Raw genomic sequence first — 20,747 nt, 5'->3', positions numbered from 1 at the left:
GGCGCTGAGGTACTGCGGCCACTTGAATCATACTCGCCCGTCTAACGCAGCTCATGTATGCAATACGCGCTCTTCATAATTGTTATCTCCCGCCGGTCTAATGTTCCTTTGATATCATAAATCTGACTGCAATTGTTTTCCCCGTCTAATTTATCGCCGAGGCGTGATTTCTCTTGAAGCGGCTCCCGAAGAAGCTGATTTCCAGATCGAGATTAGCACAGGCGATTTGGACCAATTGGACAACAGTAGTTCTTTATTCTTTCGTTTTAAAATGCACATGCTGCTCCTTTGGCTGGCAGGTAGTTTGATTTATCTGATAATTGCTATTAACAATGTCTTCCTGCGTGCTTATTTGAACGCATCCATTCTTCCGCGAATTCCTGCTGGTTGCCTGTTTTTTGTTGAATTTAGGACCTCAAGTTTTCCAATAAATCAGGATTTAGATTAAAAAAAACTTCGTATCTATTTTATGTTGCATTAAAATTTAGCTGAATAGAAAAAGAGAAAATGAGAAGAGCCTAAAAGCCACTTTTTTCACAAGGAGGACAAGCCAACGCTCTCTTAATAATATCAAGAGTTAAAAAATTTAAACAAGTTGAACATTTTTTAAATAGCAAATAATTATTTTAAGAACTGTCATAATTTGTTTAACAGAGAGTACACTGGAGTTAGCAGGGAGAGTATGGAGAAATATTAGTAAAATATATTTAAAGCATTGATTTTAATTAGGCCTTGAATGATGGCGATTGCCCCCGCTGAATTTTTTTATATTAAATCAATTGAAATACAAAAGTTGACGTCTAAAATTTTATTTCCTCAACAAATTTTGCTCTGTTGAATCATTGAATTGATGGGCCTCCATTTGCTGCGATCCACTTGTAGGATGAATCGATTCTGGTGAATAAATCTGGAGTGTTGAAGTTAGTCACCGATGCGTTTTGAGGACAAAAATTGTCCCGATCCTGGGCTGCCAAAGCAACGAGGAAAGGTTTAAAAATCTTGGTTTTTGTATCCTTTGCGTATCCAATGAGTGGGTAACCATTGTCCAACTAAAAATTAAATACCATCAGATGATCAGTCTCTTTTCAACATTCATTGGTCGTTTTAGCGAAAAGAAAAATGACCAAAATCGGTCTCTTGCGCATAGAAATCTAAATTTCAAGAGAATTAAATTAATTTCTATAGGGGTTGTCACAAAGCTTTTGTAGCGGATACCAAGGTTTTCAGTAAAATTGTGATCGAGTCAAGGAGTAACTTAGCCGCAAGTAATTAGCCCAGGGAAAATTAATTAAATACTTACATTGCAGTACCCAATTTCCGTTAAATTCAAACACAACATCGATGTAGGAACGCTGAACCAATAGGGAGGCTTGATGTAAAAGGAGCTGCAAGGCCTTGATGACAGGTATGTAACTTTGGCAAATTGAATTGTATCCAGTGTAAGGTTATCAGTATTGTTGATGGAACCAAAGGAGAACCAAGTCAAGTTGCCCACTTTGGCCACGGCATCACCCTTGACTACTGAGCTTTTTGGTAAGGCGATCGGGTACACGTATTCTAAGAATAAAAACACAGTAAAAATCATTTCTAAAAAGAAAAAACTCATTACTGACCATTGAAGTAGAATGGGGGGTAAACTTTAATCAAAGCGATATCGTTCAGTCCAGTGTTAATTTCCCAATTTGGATTGATAAATTTATCTACCATGTACACCGTTTGGTTATTGGCTGAATTATCCGCAGACACGTTCTTGTATCCAGCATACAACACGGCTGATTGCATCCTGATGGAAAAAGGGTTGATCGATATATTTTTTTATTAATTGTGCACGAGATCATTCTTGTTCAATTGAATAACTATAATATTTAAAATCCCATAAGTTTTCAGAGCCAAATCTTCATTTCTTTCTGGAGAATATATTAAAATAGGAAATCAAATCAGAATTTGAAAAAATGTGGAATTTGCACCTGACCTCTAGTATTTGACCAAATTTCCTGAAAAAAATAGCAAATATTATTTCGTTTTTTTTTTAAATTAAGAGCAAAAATCTGTGAAAATTGTTTCGATATACTTCGCAAGAGTGCAAATAAATCTTTTAATGCTTTTTTTAGGCATAATATTATCTTCCGAAATTTTAATTTTCGCTATTATATTGATTCTGCTATCCGTATTAAAAAGTATTATTATTTACAACATAATATGTTAACAAAATATTTATCACATACTTGTAAACGCAAGTTGCTGTAGTCAGGATCAAAGTTGTGTTGATTATAACACCACCGCAAGTAGTGGGGTTTACTCCGTCTAAAGAGCTTGTTCCAATAATGGTTACGATATACCCAGTCTCGAGGAGTGGGGTTACACTGGCACCTCCAGTGAATCGTCCTGAAGCATAAAATTAGCAAAATGGAAAATTCAGGCACGAATAACTCACCTTCAAAGGCTTCATCGGAGTCTATGACTCCTGCATGGGCGCCTACAAGGAGGGCGATACCGACGACTAAGGTTCGTAACATATCTCTGTCCATGGAACGACGTCTACGTTGAAACTGAAATTCTTGAGTTTGCCTTGCCCTTTTTATACCCCACTAAGTGCCAAGGGACACGTACACCTAAGAAATGACCAATGATGCTCCCCCTCGTGTCACTTGTCATTTTGGATTCCTTTCCCACCAACTAATTCCAGCGCGATAACAAATAACGAGTGGTGCGCTTCATTAACATGTGCTGAAATTCTTGTTCGACTGGTGGCCTTTAACTTTTTTCTAGAAGGAGTCGCACATAATTCTCTACAGGTTTTTTGAATTTCCGAAATTAATTTTTATAAAATAGCATTGAGCAAGCTAATACAGTCCGCTTCGTTTGGGTTTTGGTGACATTCCGAAATAAATCACTTTTTCTGAGTGTGTAAAAAATTATGGAAACTATTCAAAACGCTTTCATCTACATTGCAAGAAATTCTGATTTTATTTCCAAATTAAGTGAAAACTTCGTCATTTTTCTTGGATTGCTTTTTTCTAATTCACAGGTTTAACCTGCTTATTTCAGTTTTTGCGTTTTTTTTCGACTGGCGGGTTTGCTTTCACCTGATGTAAAGTTTTCTTGATATCTTTTGAAAATAATGTTGATGGATAACCCATCTGTTTTAGCTAAATTTTTAGTTTGACATGTTTTAAAATATGTTTATCAAGCTAATTCCGCGTGCTTATTTGAACGCATCCATTATTCCGCGAATTCACGCTGGTTGCCTGTTTATCGTTAAATCTAAACCTCAAAGTTTTCAATAAATCGGCATTTAGATAAAAAAAAAACTACGTATCTATTTAATATTAAAGTTAAAATTTAGCTAATAGAGCTAATAGAAAAAGAGAGAATGAGAAAAGAAGAGCCCATAAGCCACTACTATCACAAATAATATGAAGAGTTAAAAATTTTAAAAAAGTTAAATATTTTTAAAATAGGAAATAAATATTTTAAGAACAGTCATCATTTGTTTAACACAGATTACACTGGAGTTGGCAAGGAGTGTCTGGAGAAATACTAGTAAAATATATTTAAAGCATTGATTACTTTGGCGTTGAACGAATAAATAATGTCAATCGAGGCCGGCTTGTCTTCCTGGCTAAAGCGCATCGGCAATTGCGTAAAATTCAAGTCATTTGCTATCGTCTGTGGAACACCCTGTCACCGAATCTGTGTATGAACGAGAACTCAAGTGCATTCAAACGAAATGTTAGCCAAATGTTTCTAGCCAAATACTGAACTGATTGATAGACTGATTTGACTTTCCCTCTGTTATGAAGACAAAAAATGCTTTGTTATATCTTTTTGTTGTGTTCTGGATGTGGATGTATGGGGCATAGTTGCCTTGCTGATCTGCAATAAATAATTTCTGAATCTAAAATTACTGGCGATTGACACCCAGAGAGCACAATTGAAAGTAAGAGGGGCCCACTTTCCAGTCTGTCTTACCTTAATTAGGACCGTAAATGCAAATCGACTCTGCCACGCTATTTACAAATGTGAGACATAAAGACACAAAAGGTTCAATAATTTACCAATTCGTTAGCTCACATTTTTGAGCGCATGCATTGTTGAGTGCACTTGCACTGTGAGAATCCGATCGATGTTTGGGTGGTCCATTGCGGGCTGATTTGCGCCTACATTATTTGTCTTTCTTGCATTGCATTGACGAGTCCATTCGGATTTGGGAGTATTCTTCCGACTCACTTCCTTCTGGTTTGCACCTTCACAGAATTATTTTCACGGGACGGATGTCCAGCGTTTGAATAAATTACTCTGGTGCGGGGGAGGAACACAAGTAGGTGGTCCTTTTCTGGACTGGGCTTCCTCCCTCCAATGAGGCTCGAATGTCCTTGAAATTCGTATGCGATGTTATTAGGTCACGGAGTATTCGCGAGTTGTTCGCTATCAAGAAGTCACCCATCTCAATGTTTAATTTAATAAATGTATGTAACCATTTTTTGGAGAATGAGCTCAGATGGCGATTGCCCCTGCTGAATTGTTTGCTTTCAAATAAATTGAAATACTGTAATTGACGTCTAAAATTTTATTTCCTCAACAAATTTTGCTCTGTTGAATCATTGAATTGATGGGCCTCCATTTGCTGCGATCCACTTGTAGGATGAATCGATTCTGGTGAATAAATCTGGAGTGTTGAAGTTAGTCACCGATGCGTTTTGAGGACAAAAATTGTCCCGATCCTGGGCTGCCAAAGCAACGAGGAAAGGTTTAAAAATCTTGGTTTTTGTATCCTTTGCGTATCCAATGAGTGGGTAACCATTGTCCAACTAAAAATTAAATACCATCAGATGATCAGTCTCTTTTCAACATTCATTGGTCGTTTTAGCGAAAAGAAAAATGACCAAAATCGGTCTCTTGCGCATAGAAATCTAAATTTCAAGAGAATTAAATTAATTTCTATAGGGGTTGTCACAAAGCTTTTGTAGCGGATACCAAGGTTTTCAGTAAAATTGTGATCGAGTCAAGGAGTAACTTAGCCGCAAGTAATTAGCCCAGGGAAAATTAATTAAATACTTACATTGCAGTACCCAATTTCCGTTAAATTCAAACACAACATCGAGGTAGGAACGCTGAACCAATAGGGAGGCTTGATGTAAAAGGAGCTGCAAGGCCTTGATGACAGGTATGTAACTTTGGCAAATTGAATTGTATCCAGTGTAAGGTTATCAGTATTGTTGATGGAACCAAAGGAGAACCAAGTCAAGTTGCCCACTTTGGCCACGGCATCACCCTTGACTACTGAGCTTTTTGGTAAGGCGATCGGATACACGTATTCTAAGAATAAAAACACAGTAAAAATCATTTCTAAAAAGAAAAAACTCATTACTGACCATTGAAGTAGAATGGGGGGTAAACTTTAATCAAAGCGATATCGTTCAGTCCAGTGTTAATTTCCCAATTTGGATTGATAAATTTATCTACCATGTACACCGTTTGGTTATTGGCTGAATTATCCGCAGACACGTTCTTGTATCCAGCATACAACACGGCTGATTGCATCCTGATGGAAAAAGGGTTGATCGAGATATTTTTTTATTAATTGTGCACGAGATCATTCTTGTTCAATTGAATAACTATAATATTTAAAATCCCATAAGTTTTCAGAGCCAAATCTTCATTACTTTTTGAAGGATTGATTAAAATAGGAATTCAGATTCCGAAAAAATGTGGAGTTTGCACCAGCACCTAAAGTATATGACCCTGAGAAATAAATAAATAAATGGATAAATCCTGTGAAATAAAAACAAATATTTTTTTCAATTAAGAGCAACAGTATTTGAAAAATGTTTTGATATTGCTCGCAAGAGTGCAAATAAATATTTTTGTGCTATTTATTAAAGCATAATATTATCTTCCAAAATTTTAATTTTCGCTATAATATTGATTCTGCTATCCATAATTAAAAGCAGTATTATTTAGAACATGTTAACAAAAACAATAATTATTACATACTTGAACACGCAAGTTGCTGTAGTCAGGACCAAAGTTGTGTTGATTATAACGCCGCCGCAAGTAGTGGGGTTTACTCCAGCTATTGAGCTATTTCCAATAATGGTTACGATATACCCAGTCTCGAGGAGTGGGGTTACACTGGCACCTCCAGTGAATCGTCCTGAAGCATAAAATTAGCAAAATGGAAAATTCAGGCACGAATAACTCACCTTCAAAGGCTTCATCGGAGTCTATGACTCCTGCATGGGCGCCTACAAGGAGGGCGATACCGACGACTAAGGTTCGTAACATATCTCTGTCCATGGAACGACGTCTACGTTGAAACTGAAATTCTTGAGTTTGCCTTGCCCTTTTTATACCCCACTAAGTGCCAAGGGACACGTACACCTAGGAAATGACCAATGATGTTCCCCCTCGTGTCACTTTGGCTTCCTTTCCCACAAACTAATTACAACGCGATAACAAATAACGAAATGTTCGCTCTTTTAACACACGTGCTGAATTTCGACTGGTGGCCTCTAAGAAGGAGTCGTACGTAATTCTCTACAGTTTTTTTATATTTCCAAAATTCAATTTAATAAAATTGCATTGAGCAAACTTACATAATAATTGTCTGCTTCATTTGGGTTTTTGGTGACAGTCCGAAATAAATTACTTTTTCTGAGTGTGAAAAATGATGGAAGTAATATCAAAACGCTTTAATCCACATTGCAATAAATTCTGATTTTATTTTCAAATTAAGTGAAAACTTTGGCATGTTTCTTGGAATGCTTTTTTTCTAATTCACAGGTTTAACCTGCTTATTTCAGTTTTTGCGTTTTTTTTCGATGTTTTGTTAGGCCTTATTTGTAAAGTTTTCTTGATATCATTTAAAAAATTTTTGATGGATTTTTGACTGTTATTAGCGGAATTTATAGTTTGAAACATTTTAAAATATGTGTATCGAGTTAATATTGCCAGAAAATGTTAGCTCTCCTGATTTAAAATTCTCACTGTAGGCATTAATTACGGTTTAATCTAAAATGGTATGGGTAATTCGAAATATATTAATATGAACCTGTTACTAAATTGATTTTGGCATAAGAATATAATGTTGAAATCATAAACACATGAAAAATCGTGACTTCCGTTGGCTCCGTGTACTAAATTGTCCCGTGAGACCATTCAAGCATTCTGGATTGGTGAAAACCAGCACTTCCAAATTTTTACTGGTCCAAACAGACCCAAACGCATAATACTTTAGCTACAATGTAACGCAATAAGCAAGATAGCCATCGCACTGGTACGCATTTTTTTAAATAAATATATATTTAAATAAAAAATGTAATATCCAAGAACCTCCTGCTCTCCAAACTATGATAGGGAACACTACTTGAAACTTGATTAGGACACGTACACTTTTCAGAGCACCAATGGCATGCAAGCATTATTTATCGATATGAGAGTGCCCTCTTTCTGAAAGTAAAGGAAGAAAACGCCTAAAATTTCTTGATAGGTTATTTCACTATTGTATAGCCTAAAAATATTGAAAAAGTTTTGACAGTTAGATTTGGATTCGGACCACAATTTTATTGAGCAAAATAAAACATGCACGCAATGAATCTCGAGACCTATCGACTCCCTCTATTTAAATGCAAAGATGGACTAGTTTTGCTCTTTTTAAAGAGTTATTTTTATAACATGTAACTCGTTTGCTTATAATTCCAACAATGCTCTCTGCAGATCTTTATACTGTCAGATATTTTTGTCAATATTATTTTTCCTGGCGCACTGCTTCTATATCACCACTCAACCCGCATACACACGTTGCTGCGCAGGTGAAATTGACCTTCGCAGCTCGTCAGGCAGCACAGCACACCTCTATGCGACGCATAAAGTTGAGCTCGCATATTGCTTCATCAGGCTGACCGATTTTTAATGACTGCGTCAAATCTCACCCTGAGGGCACCTGTGCCGAGCATAATTGCAGCAAAGACTCTGTTCTCTCTGGTGAGCGTTTTTCTGCGGCTGATGCTAACGTAATGTGGTGGTGTAATAGGCCTCAAACCATTGCGGGGGTCCAGCCTCTGACAGTGACAAATTTTTCTGCACTCGAGTTTCTTGTGTTGAATAAGAGGACCAGTTCCCGCGGCCTCTCTAATCGCGAACACGGCCCACCGTCAACAGATTAAAAGTAAATAATAAATATCTGTGCGCTACATTCTTGCTCCCCAGTTTCCGCATAAATTTATTTGCTGGAAATCTTTTCAAGTCAATTAAATTTTAAAACGGGAATATTTGTACCCTGTTTCTTTCACTCTTCATTTCTGTTCAGCTTGCAGTGACAAAAAATCCTAATTTATCTAAACTAAAAAGCATACTATTTGTAGGAATTAAATCAATCAATCCAGAATGTAGACTATAGACCTTTAAAAGCTGCGTTATTCCAACGAATTTTAAGCAATCAAGAAGACTTGAATTTAAAGAGTGCTACTAAGCGTTTCTAATCTGAAAAAAAAACGAAACAAATTATTTCCAGGAACCAGTAGGCCCACCCAAATCCACTATTAATGATCAAACTACCAAGTGATCAATAAATAGTATCAAATAATAACGAAATCTGCTCTGAATAAGACAGCTAAAGTCCAATTTAAATTCAAAATGGTCTTGCTAGTTGATTGAGCCGCCGCGCGCGTTAATTACCGGCGAGATTCCCAGGACGAGATTAATTAAAATGAACTTTTGTAATTAACTGCCTTGCTAAATATCTCTTTCTTCAAACAAATTAATGAATGGAGTCGGTCCGCTGGTAATGAGATTTTTCTTTCTGCGCGGTACACAATGCTGCGGAGGGAAGAAACGAGCTGTGTAGCTGCTGCTTTTTCCTCTCGCGTACACACTGAAATTTAATTTCAATGCCCGCGGCTACATGAACCTGTTTGAATGCAGCACAGAAGGTACCTTTTAACTCCCACTCTGGCTGGTCACCGCGTCGTGCCGGTGCTGCCCTGCTTATTTCTTCTAGCCGCTTTAATTTATGGGTTCCACAATCAAATTCCGAGATATATACAAAACGCGCATGAACACTTTTCTCTGGCGCAGCGACATGGCTTTTTAATCTCTTCCTTACGAAATATTATGTCAAAATTTTCGCTCGCCGGCATACAATTATTTATCTTGTGCCGGCTTTCTTGTTCCCAACCACAAAGTTGAGATATATGAACATGAGAGCTGTTTTGCCAACGCGGAACTGCCTTGGTCAGAGGTTATCAAGGTATGCTAATTGTGATCGCTGGAACGTCTTCATGAGAGCTCGAATCTCAGCCCATGTGGAATTTTGGCCTGTTGTGACATTATCCAACTGTCATGGAAAGAGACTTAAATCTAAAATGCTTAAAATTGCTGAATTATTATGTTTTTTGAAGTCAAGAAATTTAATCTTCTATCGTTGAACCTTTTCTGCATTTTTTTAGAAATTAATCAAAATTGTTCTGCTGAACTAGAATTCTAAGAAATTTCTATATTAAACCTAAATCAACTGCAATAACCTAATTATATCAGAATTAGGCAGTGCCAAAGTTTAAGATAGGCTGGAGCTGAAATTCCCAATGCATATTGGCTTTTCCTCCAATAAACCAAGTCATCTCCTTTATAATATGGAAAATGTTCGAATGATTGCACAAAAGTTGAAAATTTGTCCTTGTAAAAGACAGATTTCTTTTAGGCTTTTTGCAGTACCCAATGGCTGCTGTTTTCTGTACGTGTGTAGCTCTTCAAATTTTATTGTATTTTCAAGCCTCTTGACGTCAATTTGCAACTTTTGTTCACGTCAGCAAACTTGCCCCTCGAAGTTGTCGTTTTGATAAAAAAAAAATTTCCTCCTATCGCATTCCATCGTGTACGTGTTCATTGTGCGACGCTTGTGATGCGGGAGTGATTTATTCGTGGAGGTGTATTTTTTCAAGCACTTGACTTTCCAGTGTAATATCTATCTCTTCAAGAGAACAATTAAAGTGATGGATTTATTGGACGTAACAGCCAAATGAATTATTCACTGCTTTTTCCAACAGAAGCATCTTTCGTGTTATGGCGTCGGCAAGTAATGCGTATACAGCTCGATGCCGTGAAACCAGAACATACGTGTTTTTCAATGGAAAAATTGAATACGCAGGAACAAATCATTGGACAAATATGCGAAATTTTTCACGTAAATTCTTTAAAAAAGTTCGACTGCATGCGTCCTTCTCGAAAACGCATGTTAATGACTTTGTTCCGCTCCACATTTTCTGCTTGTTATCAGTTGTGCGACGCAGGTCAACGTAAAAAAGCAATATTTAGGGGGACGAAGTTGATAACAAGGGAAATCGCTTTTCGCTTGAAAACGACGCTATCAACGACCGAGTAAAAGAAAACCGGCAAGAAAAAAATTGAAGGAAAATTCTAAGAAGAATAAAATGCATAAAATTTCAACCTTCCACTTGAGGGGGACACAAAGAAAAGAAAACTCATCGTGTTTTTCCACGCACATATCCAGGTATTTCCCTCAGAGATCTAAATTCAATTTCGTAATCTTTACTACGATTGTTGGAAACAAACAAGGAAAGTGGAAGTACCCAATGCATGCTCGCACGTCTCATTTCCATTTTCTCAATCGCACTGCGCGGAGCGAGAGGAATCATGCCGCCCACGCATGTGGCGGCGGCGGCGTTCATATTTATTAGCGGAGTGGGCAGGACAAAAATAATAATACGCGATTAAGCGAGACCGAGTGTTTAGGAGACTACTTTAATAGGGCGTTTTATTCTCGCATTGCTGCGGTCGCGGCGAGTGCTGAGATTGACAATAATTGTTCCTGCGATAAGGCGTGTGTATTATTCTGTATTATTCGCCCCGCTTTATCTGCGTATGTAAATTGTTCTGCTGACAGATGTCAGATATTGTTGTTCTGCACTGCCAGCCGAGCTGCTCGCCGGCCGACTCTCTGTTTGTACCCGGTGTGTGTGTACCTACAAACATGCAGAGCACACAATTCCAACCTGATGGACACACCTGACTCTCCTGTATGTGTGTATTTTAATGTGTGCATTCGCGCCGGGAACACCCTGTTCTGTTCCACCTTAATAATTAACTCGCCGTTTATTTACGATTACTTCACGCGCACTTGCTGCTAGATTTCCTATCTAATTAAGTCCGGTGTTAAAGCGCTGCACGCTTAATTACTCTTGCTGAACGCGGCGTGGGTGGTTTCGTCACACGCGCAACGGATTGCAAAGCTTACACTTCAATGCTACTATGAGTGACACTGATCTTTGACGTTATAGCCATGACTCATGATAGTTAGTAATCTGATAAAGATAAATACCGTGCGCATTAACAATGTAATATACAGAAAATAATACCCTTGTTATTATAATAGTTTTTTTTATAATTATACCCCAATTTCAAACGTGTAGAAATGCCGGCTTGTCCCTATAATGTTTCGTCAAATTATGCTGTCATTTAGATTGACTATAAATCACTTTATTATTGCAAGATTTCAGCCTCCATTTAATTTCTTGTGTAGAATTCATTTTGGTTAATTTCTTTAGAATCATCCAGAACGCAAAAATCTCAAATGTTTGAAATAAATATCAAATTTATGTATCATATCAAAATCTAATGCTGCCCGTCCAGTTTTTGGGTTCAGGTAGCCATTAAAATTCTTTATTCTTATCAAATTTGCATGCTCGGTACTAAAATTTGCATGTAATCACTAGCTTGTCTCTACTAAATTTTGATACTGGACAAATTCTCGTCCCTGCCATCAAAATTCATAAATCTGGCACCAATCAATGCATAACAAGAAGCGTGCTGACTAGATCACGTTTGAAAATTAATTTCACCATGGCAAAGGCTGTTCAGTTCACTCTCTACAGAGAGTAAAAATTTTACTATGAAGCGATACATAATGTATTTCAATCAATTCCTCGGCGATTACCCATTGTGGAAACATTTTGATCTCTTAGTACCTGAGAAGGGAAGGAGCAGTTATTAATGCCCTCTTTTACTCGAAGCTATTCCGTTAAATACGCGAGACGCACACGGTGAAAAGGTCCTTTTTGACCTCATTAACTTATGAAACCTCGATTATTTAGATGAATGACGAATTATCTTAAGCCTGCTATAAAATATTTTATCAGAGTCATCAATTAAACGCAGAATCCGTCGGCCACGTTGAAAGTGCTATGGTAGGTGCCACGCCGCTTTGATTTTTCACCCGAGAGTTCAACGCCTAGTTGATGAGATATCGCGCAAACAATGTTTCTGACACTTAATGGCCTGCGAGCAATAAAATTGGCCACGTCTGGTATATTAGGGGGCTTATCTGTGGCCCGGTTTAATAGCTCCCATCGCACTTCTCATTTAATACACACACCTCATGTGCTTTGTAGTTCATTTTTATGATCGCGTTTATGAATTGCAAATTGAAAATATTCCTCTAATGACGCATCTACCGCTCCGAGTTATAGATTTTTTGCGATTACACACATAAGACTGCGGCAACAAAAAATTCGTTAAAGAAATTTTCATTATTAACTCTTCTAAAATTAATCCGTATGGAAAAAACAATTTATTATTTGGTCTTGCCTGAATATGAATGACCCAATAAATGCCACCAAACCTCGAAAATAATCACCCTATCCGACTTACAAATTAATGAAAACGGGCTGCAGCTGAGTTTAAGGCCACCTACAGCTGAGCGTTTAAGCCAGCGGCTAGTGCGGCTGACAAAATTTTAGAAGTGAAATAATATAAGCTCTTAACGGTCAAAATGGGCACTTTTCAATTTTACTGAAGTTTTGACCAGCGGCGCAGATTTGCCAAATTCACGGCGGCTGTTAACTGACCACGAGACCCAAAAATTTCCGGCTGGTGCGGCGCAGTGCGGCTGACTGAGACCTCTGACAAAAGGAAGCTCATTTTCGGGATGGAATTTAAGAGTCAGAATTGCCACATTTAGCAAGGTTTATCGACTCTGCCAGTTTCACGGATGAAAATTTTAAAAATTTAGACAGTGTCACTGCGAATTCTTTATTTCCATCGTGCATTTCTATTCCATTGCCTTTTAGGCTTGAGAAATTAATTTGGTGCCGTTTGGGCGTCGACAAAGCTGTAACTTAAACAGTCCTAAGCTTACACTCTACTTTGCAGGTAGCTGTTGTCACACGCCTTTTTAATTAATCTCTTTTGCAGATCCCCCGCACACACTCTGGTGTTCTTTTCAAACAAGCCACCTACACTTTGGAAATTTGGCGAAAAGTAATAAATTTCAGCAGGCAGCAGCCGGCTGACTAGATTGCTCTCGCAGCAGGTGTGATCCGGATAATAAAAACGGACAGTGTGAAAATGTGTCGCGAACGCACCACCTCTCCGTTCTTGTAATTTAAAATTGTATCACCTGTTGCTCGCAAGAGAAGAGAGATTACAAGCGAGACGACGCACGCCCCTGTGCCATTGTTTCTCTAGTGCGAAATAATAAATTCAGGCGGCCGGCCGGCGTCGACGTGTCAATTGCAATTTACGTACGTTCGTGTCCTTGTCTGCTTTTCTTCTTTCCGAATGAATGAAGTTATCACCTGTGCATGTTAGCCGTTCGCACAATTACAAGTCGATCGGCGAGAATAACAACAAAATTTAAGCAGACAGAACAATATGATAATAAACAACGCGCGCTTGTGTGTGTGGAGGAGCGAGTGAAATTTCTTGCCTCTTGACACACACTCGCTGGCCTGTTTTGTCTGCCCTGCGAACATGCATGCGATTTTCTTATTTCTGCACAGCGTCCCTGGCTCGTCGACAGGCCAACAGCTTGTCCGTTTGACCCCCTTTGACTCTGCTGGACGAAATATTGCCCTGCTGGCCAACTGCCTGTGCATTTGCATTTTTGGTGGAGCGTGTGTTGTTGTGCCAAGCGTATGTTTATGTTTGCCTCTCGTGAATGAAAGTATATACTTCTCACTTTCAGGATCACGCACGGCTTGAGAGTGACGCTGGATTTACCCACACTATCATGTCTACAAAATTCGTCTGTACTTCAAAAGGGACATGTACACTTTGAAGCGCACCGCCATGCGGATGTATGTATTTCAACAATACTTATAGTTGCTATAATTTTGATTTCCGAATCTGCTAATGTACGATGGAATTGATATTATTTGAATACGAGTGAATACATAGCATTATTGCCATCAGTTAACCAAAGCAGATTCCCGCATTTTTTAAAAAGAAAAAATATTTTCCTATTGTATATGCGAACCATTTTCAAATTCAATTCAATTAACTCTTTCAATGCACCCTCCTTGGTTCAAAATATGCAACCTGCCTTACTTCAAATTGAGGCGTGTTGCATAGCTGCACTAATATTGAGGAGGCAAAAGAAATATCACCGCCTTCCCACGGAACATTTAGTCCCCTCTCAAATTCATCCGTTTCGTTATAATAATGCCGCTTTAACAAGTAACATGATAGGATTCGACATTTTGATAAGCAGCCAGCTCATTGAATTCTTGTTCATTTTTTAACCATGTGAAAAAATTTGAAATAACAATCCGTTTTCCAAATCATAATATGTAGGATCTAAAAGGAGAATCGTTTTATAATCGAATTTTAAGTACGCTGATGTTAAATAATATACTTTTGTTGTAAATTAAAATCGATCAATGCAACAATTATATCTTTCTGAGGAAGCTCTGGTTTTTCCATTTGCACCCGTGGACAGCTTTCATTAGTGTCATGGCTTTACTTTAAAAATTTTGAGCTAAAGAACACACAACTTTTATGTACTTTCGTTAAAAGGAAAATGTTTTAAAATCGTGTAGTTTAAAATTATACTTTTTCATAGATATTTGAAGCCTGCAAAAAATATTTTCTATTTAAAACCCTGAAAACATGTGAATTAAATTTAAATAGAATGAGAATGGTTTTTGCTTTTCTCATTTGATTCATAATTATTCGATGCAGCTCACAATCACAATTCTCAAATAAAACTTTTAATGACAAAATATTGTTTCGTTAATTATTTTCTTGAAACCAACTAAGTCTAACTAAAATCGGGAAAACTGGAGTAATAAATTTTAAAATGTTTAAGTAATTTGAATGATTGAAAATGTGTCAACCATACATAACTTTGTTTATTTAGATTGCAGAAACTCAATGAATTCACTACTTTCAAAACGTATAGATATAAATTTTTATACATTTCCGACCACAGCTAATTGTAAGTTAATAAAAAATTAACTTTACCGCTTCGATATCAACAGTGTTAATAGCAGTACCACTCTTTATGATAATTATGTAAGTTAGTGTTAATATTATCAAATTCGTAAAAGTTTGCAAAACAATAAAAAAAGGCACGATTAAACTAAATATAGGTTTGAAATTAATTAAGTTTAATATCTAAACTAATCAATCTCTAGTAGATTGTCAACTGGAGGTACGCAAAATCAATTTGAATACACCGATAAAGATCAACCTTGCAGCGGCGATATATATTAACAGACTTGAAATCAATTGACAAAGACATTCTCCTCCATACAGTGCACGTTTAATTAATCCACCGCAGCGGCATAATTTTACTCGTTCGCAAGCAGTACACACATTTTATCGGCCATAAATTACCAGAGAAAAAGAAAAGCACTCGGTTTTGTTTGCATAAAACTTCGCGCGCATGCCGGCAGGTAGGTGAAAATAAATTTACCGGCGACAATTGGTCCGCAGGAAATATTATTGCTCGAGTGTGTTTATGATATTACCTGAGCAGGGCGTTTAATAATACACCCGTCGTGTTCCCTGCCTCGCAACTGCACTCGCAAATTATGCTCTCGCGACTACATTTAAATGCACATAATTTCGCCCCGTGTTTGTTATTTACACAATAAATAAACATACTCTGCGTGCGTGCGATATTCTCCAGAGGTGAGACCGCACCTGTGTTCCCAGTGAGACGAATTTTTTGATTTGATGTGCATAAGTTATCCAAAAGAGTATAATAGCTTGAACAAACGATAAATATAGATGCAATTCTTTTCTTTATTGTATTTTTAGCATTATTCTGGGAATCACTAAAACTTGTTATTGTGTTCTAATTTTTTCTTTATCTCTTTCAAGAGCATTTGCCGCTTGTCCAGCTGCTGTTTGCAATGTTCGATTCTTATCTGGGGATCATCAGGGTGGTCGTGCCAACCAATCATCCTTGGCGGCTGGTGATCATTAATTCGCACCTCTTGCTCGCGACACAGAAGCTTTTTCCTCTTCCTGCCACCTTTGAATTGGGTTTCATTATGCATGCGCCACGCGTTCCATCTTTTGCTGTCACACACTCTCGCTGATGAAGGTTCTGCTGGTACATTAGACGCCTGTTACATATGAATTAAGAAATCTTCGGCATATTGAAATGCCGATCATGATTGAACTCTCTAAAATACACTCTACTTATTTTTAGGTATTAAACTCTATGTAATTTATTGTACTAATTTAACTCTACGATTTTGAAAAAACAGGCTATTTAATTACCACCATCTAAAACTAGAAAGTGTCGTCTTTACTTTTTATTGATTCACACTTTATATAATATAAGCCACTCATACTCAATTTTAAGATCAAAATCTTTATTTTCAGATCTTGTCATGTAGTTAACTGCACTCCATTGTTTGATCAATACTATATAATATAGACTTGTTTGTGCTTTTTAGCAGCACATTTTGTTTACTCTCCAAGGTATTCACCGAAATCTTTTTTCGAATTGAGGGTATGTTTGTATAATATCATAAATTCGCTTTGCACTATACACACACTGCTAAAACAAGGTAACGATTGTTGACAAGTAATAACATTCAGTAAGACATTACATTATTATCTCACTTTTTATTTTTAAAGGTGAGATCAAATGCCTGTATAAAAGGATAGCGCTGAATTTTTGTACAAGTCATTTGAGTGTGCTTCACAACAGAGAAGCAACTCTAGTTAGAATTCAAGATGTTTCACAATATTGCGAGTGTATTGTTCGTGGTATGTAATGCACATTTGAATTTTCTTTGATGGGAGATTTTGTTTGTATATTTTATTCAGATATATCATATATGTTCTTTCCTTATACCGAATCATAAAAAATATGTGATCATATATTATATATCATACTTATATGCGAATAAATTTAAATGGTTAAATTTGATAAAGCTGCGAAATAAAAGCACACAAACATTACATATTGGAATTACAGATTTGCATTCATGGAAGCATATGTGCACCACAAGAAAGCCGTGATTTGAAGCTTGCAATTCCAAAATCATCAAACCAACTTGACCTAGTAGATTATATCTCTGTAGATAGCGGAGGTAATTATTTTTTTACTGATTGACAAATTTCAATTTTAATTAAGTACCATATATATAATTAATGCATTAATTAATTTGATACTATAATAGTAATTAAAAATTGGTTTTGTTTGCACCGTGTAGTTGACGACGCTGATATTACTGACGAATTTGTGCAAAGCCAGTATCAATTACGCATGAAACGCCAACTAAGACGACCCCCAGCCAATATACCAAATATTCGTCCAATTGTACCACAGCAGTCTCCACGTCCCATTGGGCCACAGCCACTTCCATATAGGCCAAAAATTTGTCGGAATCAAGGTTCCAGATTCCAAGAGCAAGCGAAAGATGGCTACATCCGTAGAAACAAAAAATGCTTATTGAAAACCCGAACTTAAGGCTCGTCTTAGATCGTAGTCGATGCAGCCAAACTCGCCAGAGCGCAGCTGATGTTGCAAAAACTCAGCTTTGTGATCAGACCCTTGTGCTCGCCCGGAAGGGCCGGAAGCACAGCGTCGTCCACAGAAACGTCGACTGTAACTGAACCTCTCGACCTCAAAGCATGACATGTTTATTAAGATAAAATATCGTATTTAAATTATATAAATATTAATATTTTTGTATATTTATTCAAAACGCAACATGCCACGAAAAGGGTTTCATTTTCTCTTTAACGTGCATTTTTAACCACTTTCCTTTACCCCCAAATAATCATATATTTAATTTAATTATTTTGTATAGAAATATAGAAAATTACTGGAAATTTACGATGTATATTTTTATTATTTTTTTTATAAAATAGCTACCAAATTGTGCTATGGAACTATTTCCCTGTAGATTTATCACTCAATTTGAATCACAAAAACGCCTTGACCAGGGCTGAAAACTGTTGTTGCCTAGCAGACTTATCACGCGGGTGGCATATCAATGTGTTATTTTTCTTCAATAAACAAGATTATTATTAAAAAATGTTTGAGCCTTCTCCTATGAATTATACTACCCATCTATTTAAGTTTTAAAGTGCAAGTCCTGTAATTGTTGAAACAATAGAGCCCCTAATTTATACACTGCGGTAGTATCAATCAAGCCTAGATGATCTATTAAAGCGTAACATTTCAGGGGCCGCACTTAAGCTGACAATGAGGCACGATTTGCATGTAATTCGGGGTTCAGCGAGGCAAAAGCTGCCAGCTGGGGAACTGACACTACTGAATATTATAATAAAATATCAATTTGACGGCGTGTCATTAATGCAAGTAGCGCTTCCATCCCACAAATATTTTAATGGCTGAGCCGAGAGGAATGAAAATGCTAATCGGGAAAAATTAAATTTCGCTTGAAAAGTACATCCGTGGGCTGTGCCTTTTTTGGAAGTGGACCGCTTAATTATTATACGCAAAACTGCAATTAATGCCGTGAAAAGAGGCGCGCGTGTACACAAACCAGGCAACGCGAGCCGAGCGGTTGAGAAAGAGACGCGCCGCCGCCGCGTGTTTTCGCCGCGCGTAATAATTCATGCCCTCATTGCCTGCGCTGTTAATGCAAATTTGCTGAAAAGTTGAACTGAAAACGCGAGGTTAATTGGTACAGGCATAAATTTTAAAAAGGCTCGAACAATGATGAATAAATCATGCTTTTTTCTCCATTGCCAAGGTGAGTGTAAGAACGGCCTTTTCCTGCTTTTTAATGAAAAATTGAACCTCTCTGGCGCCCATTAAATCTTCGACAGTGTTATTGACTGCCTCTTTCCTTTAGATTTATTAGGTAAAACTGTTTAAAGGGCACACCAAGTAAGTTGGAATCTGTATTGAAATACACCGATTTTTAAACTGTCTTTGGAGTGTTGATAGATTAATCTACAAATGTTTTAAAAAACGCTTGATATTTTCTGCTTGCATTCTGAACGGATCTGTATCTGCAGTTCGATAATATCATACACATTATTTGATACAGCGAAACAAAATAGTGTTATTTTAGCCATCCCAAATATACTTTTAATTGGTGTTTGAGCTGCTTTTTGCTCTCACGTTCTGTTGCTGAAAACTGGAGCAGCCAGATTCGCAGCTCGTTCAGCAGCAGCAGGTGGTGCGGAGGCGTTTGGTTTTTTTACCGATTTTATTTTGCGGCGGGTCGTCGATGTGGTCGCACGCCATAACTCAACCCCTTGCCGTCGGTGCGTGTATGTATACCTGTTTACTTTCCTGCTGCGGTCAACGAGAAGTCTGTCTGCTGCGGCATTAACAACAACTCATATACCTGCTTGTAATGAACACTACTTTATGGCTTGTTGGCCACGCGGATACATATTTTCGTGTGGGCATGCTTTTTGCACGGTTTTAGCAATGAAGAAAGTGGGGTACTTTTAATGACGAACAGAGATATACTTTGATTTAAATTATATGGTTCATCTCATTCACTAATTGAATATTTTTTAGTAACAATGTTAATCACCATATTCTACAGCTACATATAATAGAGGGTGAGAATGAAAATTATTTGAGCTAAAATGGAAACCAAGTGTTTAACTTCAATTTAAAATATAAAATAGAATTCGAAAAAACAGATGGATTTTGCAGTGAAATTCCACCCTCAGAGGTGTGCTGTTTACCTTAATTTGCGACGACGCTTTTGTCACCGACATGGACACAAACATGCATCTCTTGCACAGAGAAGGGAACCTAAACTTACAGAAACATAAACAAACAAATGCTCTTGGCTCTCGACTCCGAAATCGAGGCTGCTTGATTTTAAATTAATGCCGTACGTGTAACCAGATATTGTGTGATTGCTGGATGGTGTTGCTCGTAAATTATGCATCAATTAAATATTAATGGCCGCGACTCTTTTTCATGTTAATTTTGATGCGAAATTTATTTCTCGCCGCGTATTTGCCCATGGGTGTGTATGTATGTAGGCCTTTCAAGAGAGTATTCACTTACACCCAGCGGTGATTTAAGTGGCGAATTTCGCCTTAATGGCACTTGAGTGTTTTATTGCAGAGCACACGCGGTGAAATAAGCCTTCCGACGAGCAGTAGAAAAATTGCTCACTCTTCGCTGGCGCGCGTATGAATTACTCACCATGCTTTCACCTACTAGAACTCCTATCAAGAGGGCTATAGTTTGTTTGCCTGTGATTTATCATATTGTTTGTTCCATCGCTAACTTAATAGCTGGAGCGCACGTTTAGTGGCACATTATGTTTATAAATGAAGGTTGGAAATTATTTAAAGGCGAAAGAAAAATGGAACTGTTTCCCTTCTTGCAAAAAATTTCCCCAATCAACGCTCAGTAAAAAGGAGGATATTTTCCACTTTATTTATATGGAGCCAATAATTATGAGACGTTTTTTTAATAAATGTTAACTCCTGATAATTACCCAATTTAAAATTAATCTTTGGCCAGAGTATTATTTTGA

At 37.3% G+C, this 20,747-nt stretch overlaps 1 protein-coding gene and 1 long non-coding RNA gene across 5 annotated transcripts; one reads left to right on the top strand and one right to left on the bottom strand.

The window, feature by feature from the left end:
• Positions 1-793: 793 nt before the first annotated feature.
• On the bottom strand, positions 794-6,365 carry LOC135940553 (trypsin eta-like). 3 transcript variants are annotated; one of them, XM_065485484.1, is made up of 10 exons: positions 6,207-6,365; positions 5,998-6,157; positions 5,376-5,545; positions 5,063-5,319; positions 4,059-4,811; positions 2,435-4,010; positions 2,226-2,385; positions 1,614-1,783; positions 1,301-1,557; positions 794-1,049 (listed from the first exon to the last, which is right to left on the bottom strand). In XM_065485484.1, exons 1-5 carry the CDS (start codon positions 6,298-6,300, stop codon positions 4,602-4,604), a joined length of 891 nt encoding a protein of 296 aa, XP_065341556.1. In that variant the 5' UTR covers positions 6,301-6,365; the 3' UTR covers positions 794-1,049; positions 1,301-1,557; positions 1,614-1,783; positions 2,226-2,385; positions 2,435-4,010; positions 4,059-4,601. The 3 variants fall into 3 exon arrangements, with proteins under 3 accessions (XP_065341556.1, XP_065341555.1, XP_065341557.1); XM_065485483.1 differs by having other exon boundaries at positions 2,435-4,811; XM_065485485.1 differs by lacking the exons at positions 4,059-4,811; positions 5,063-5,319; positions 5,376-5,545; positions 5,998-6,157; positions 6,207-6,365 and having other exon boundaries at positions 2,435-2,627.
• Positions 6,366-11,652: 5,287 nt separating this feature from the next.
• LOC135940434 (uncharacterized) lies at positions 11,653-18,155 on the top strand. 2 transcript variants are annotated; one of them, XR_010574865.1, is made up of 4 exons: positions 11,653-13,929; positions 13,982-14,093; positions 16,123-17,348; positions 17,472-18,155. It is a non-coding gene; the product is annotated as an uncharacterized LOC135940434 (long non-coding RNA). The 2 variants fall into 2 exon arrangements; XR_010574864.1 differs by having other exon boundaries at positions 11,653-14,093.
• The last annotated feature ends 2,592 nt before the right edge of the window (positions 18,156-20,747 follow it).

The sequence above is a fragment of the Cloeon dipterum genome, chromosome 3 (genome assembly GCF_949628265.1).
Source record: "Cloeon dipterum chromosome 3, ieCloDipt1.1, whole genome shotgun sequence".
In the NCBI taxonomy this organism is placed as follows: Eukaryota; Metazoa; Arthropoda; class Insecta; order Ephemeroptera; family Baetidae; genus Cloeon; species Cloeon dipterum.
This window is presented reverse-complemented; position numbering and strand designations above follow the sequence as displayed.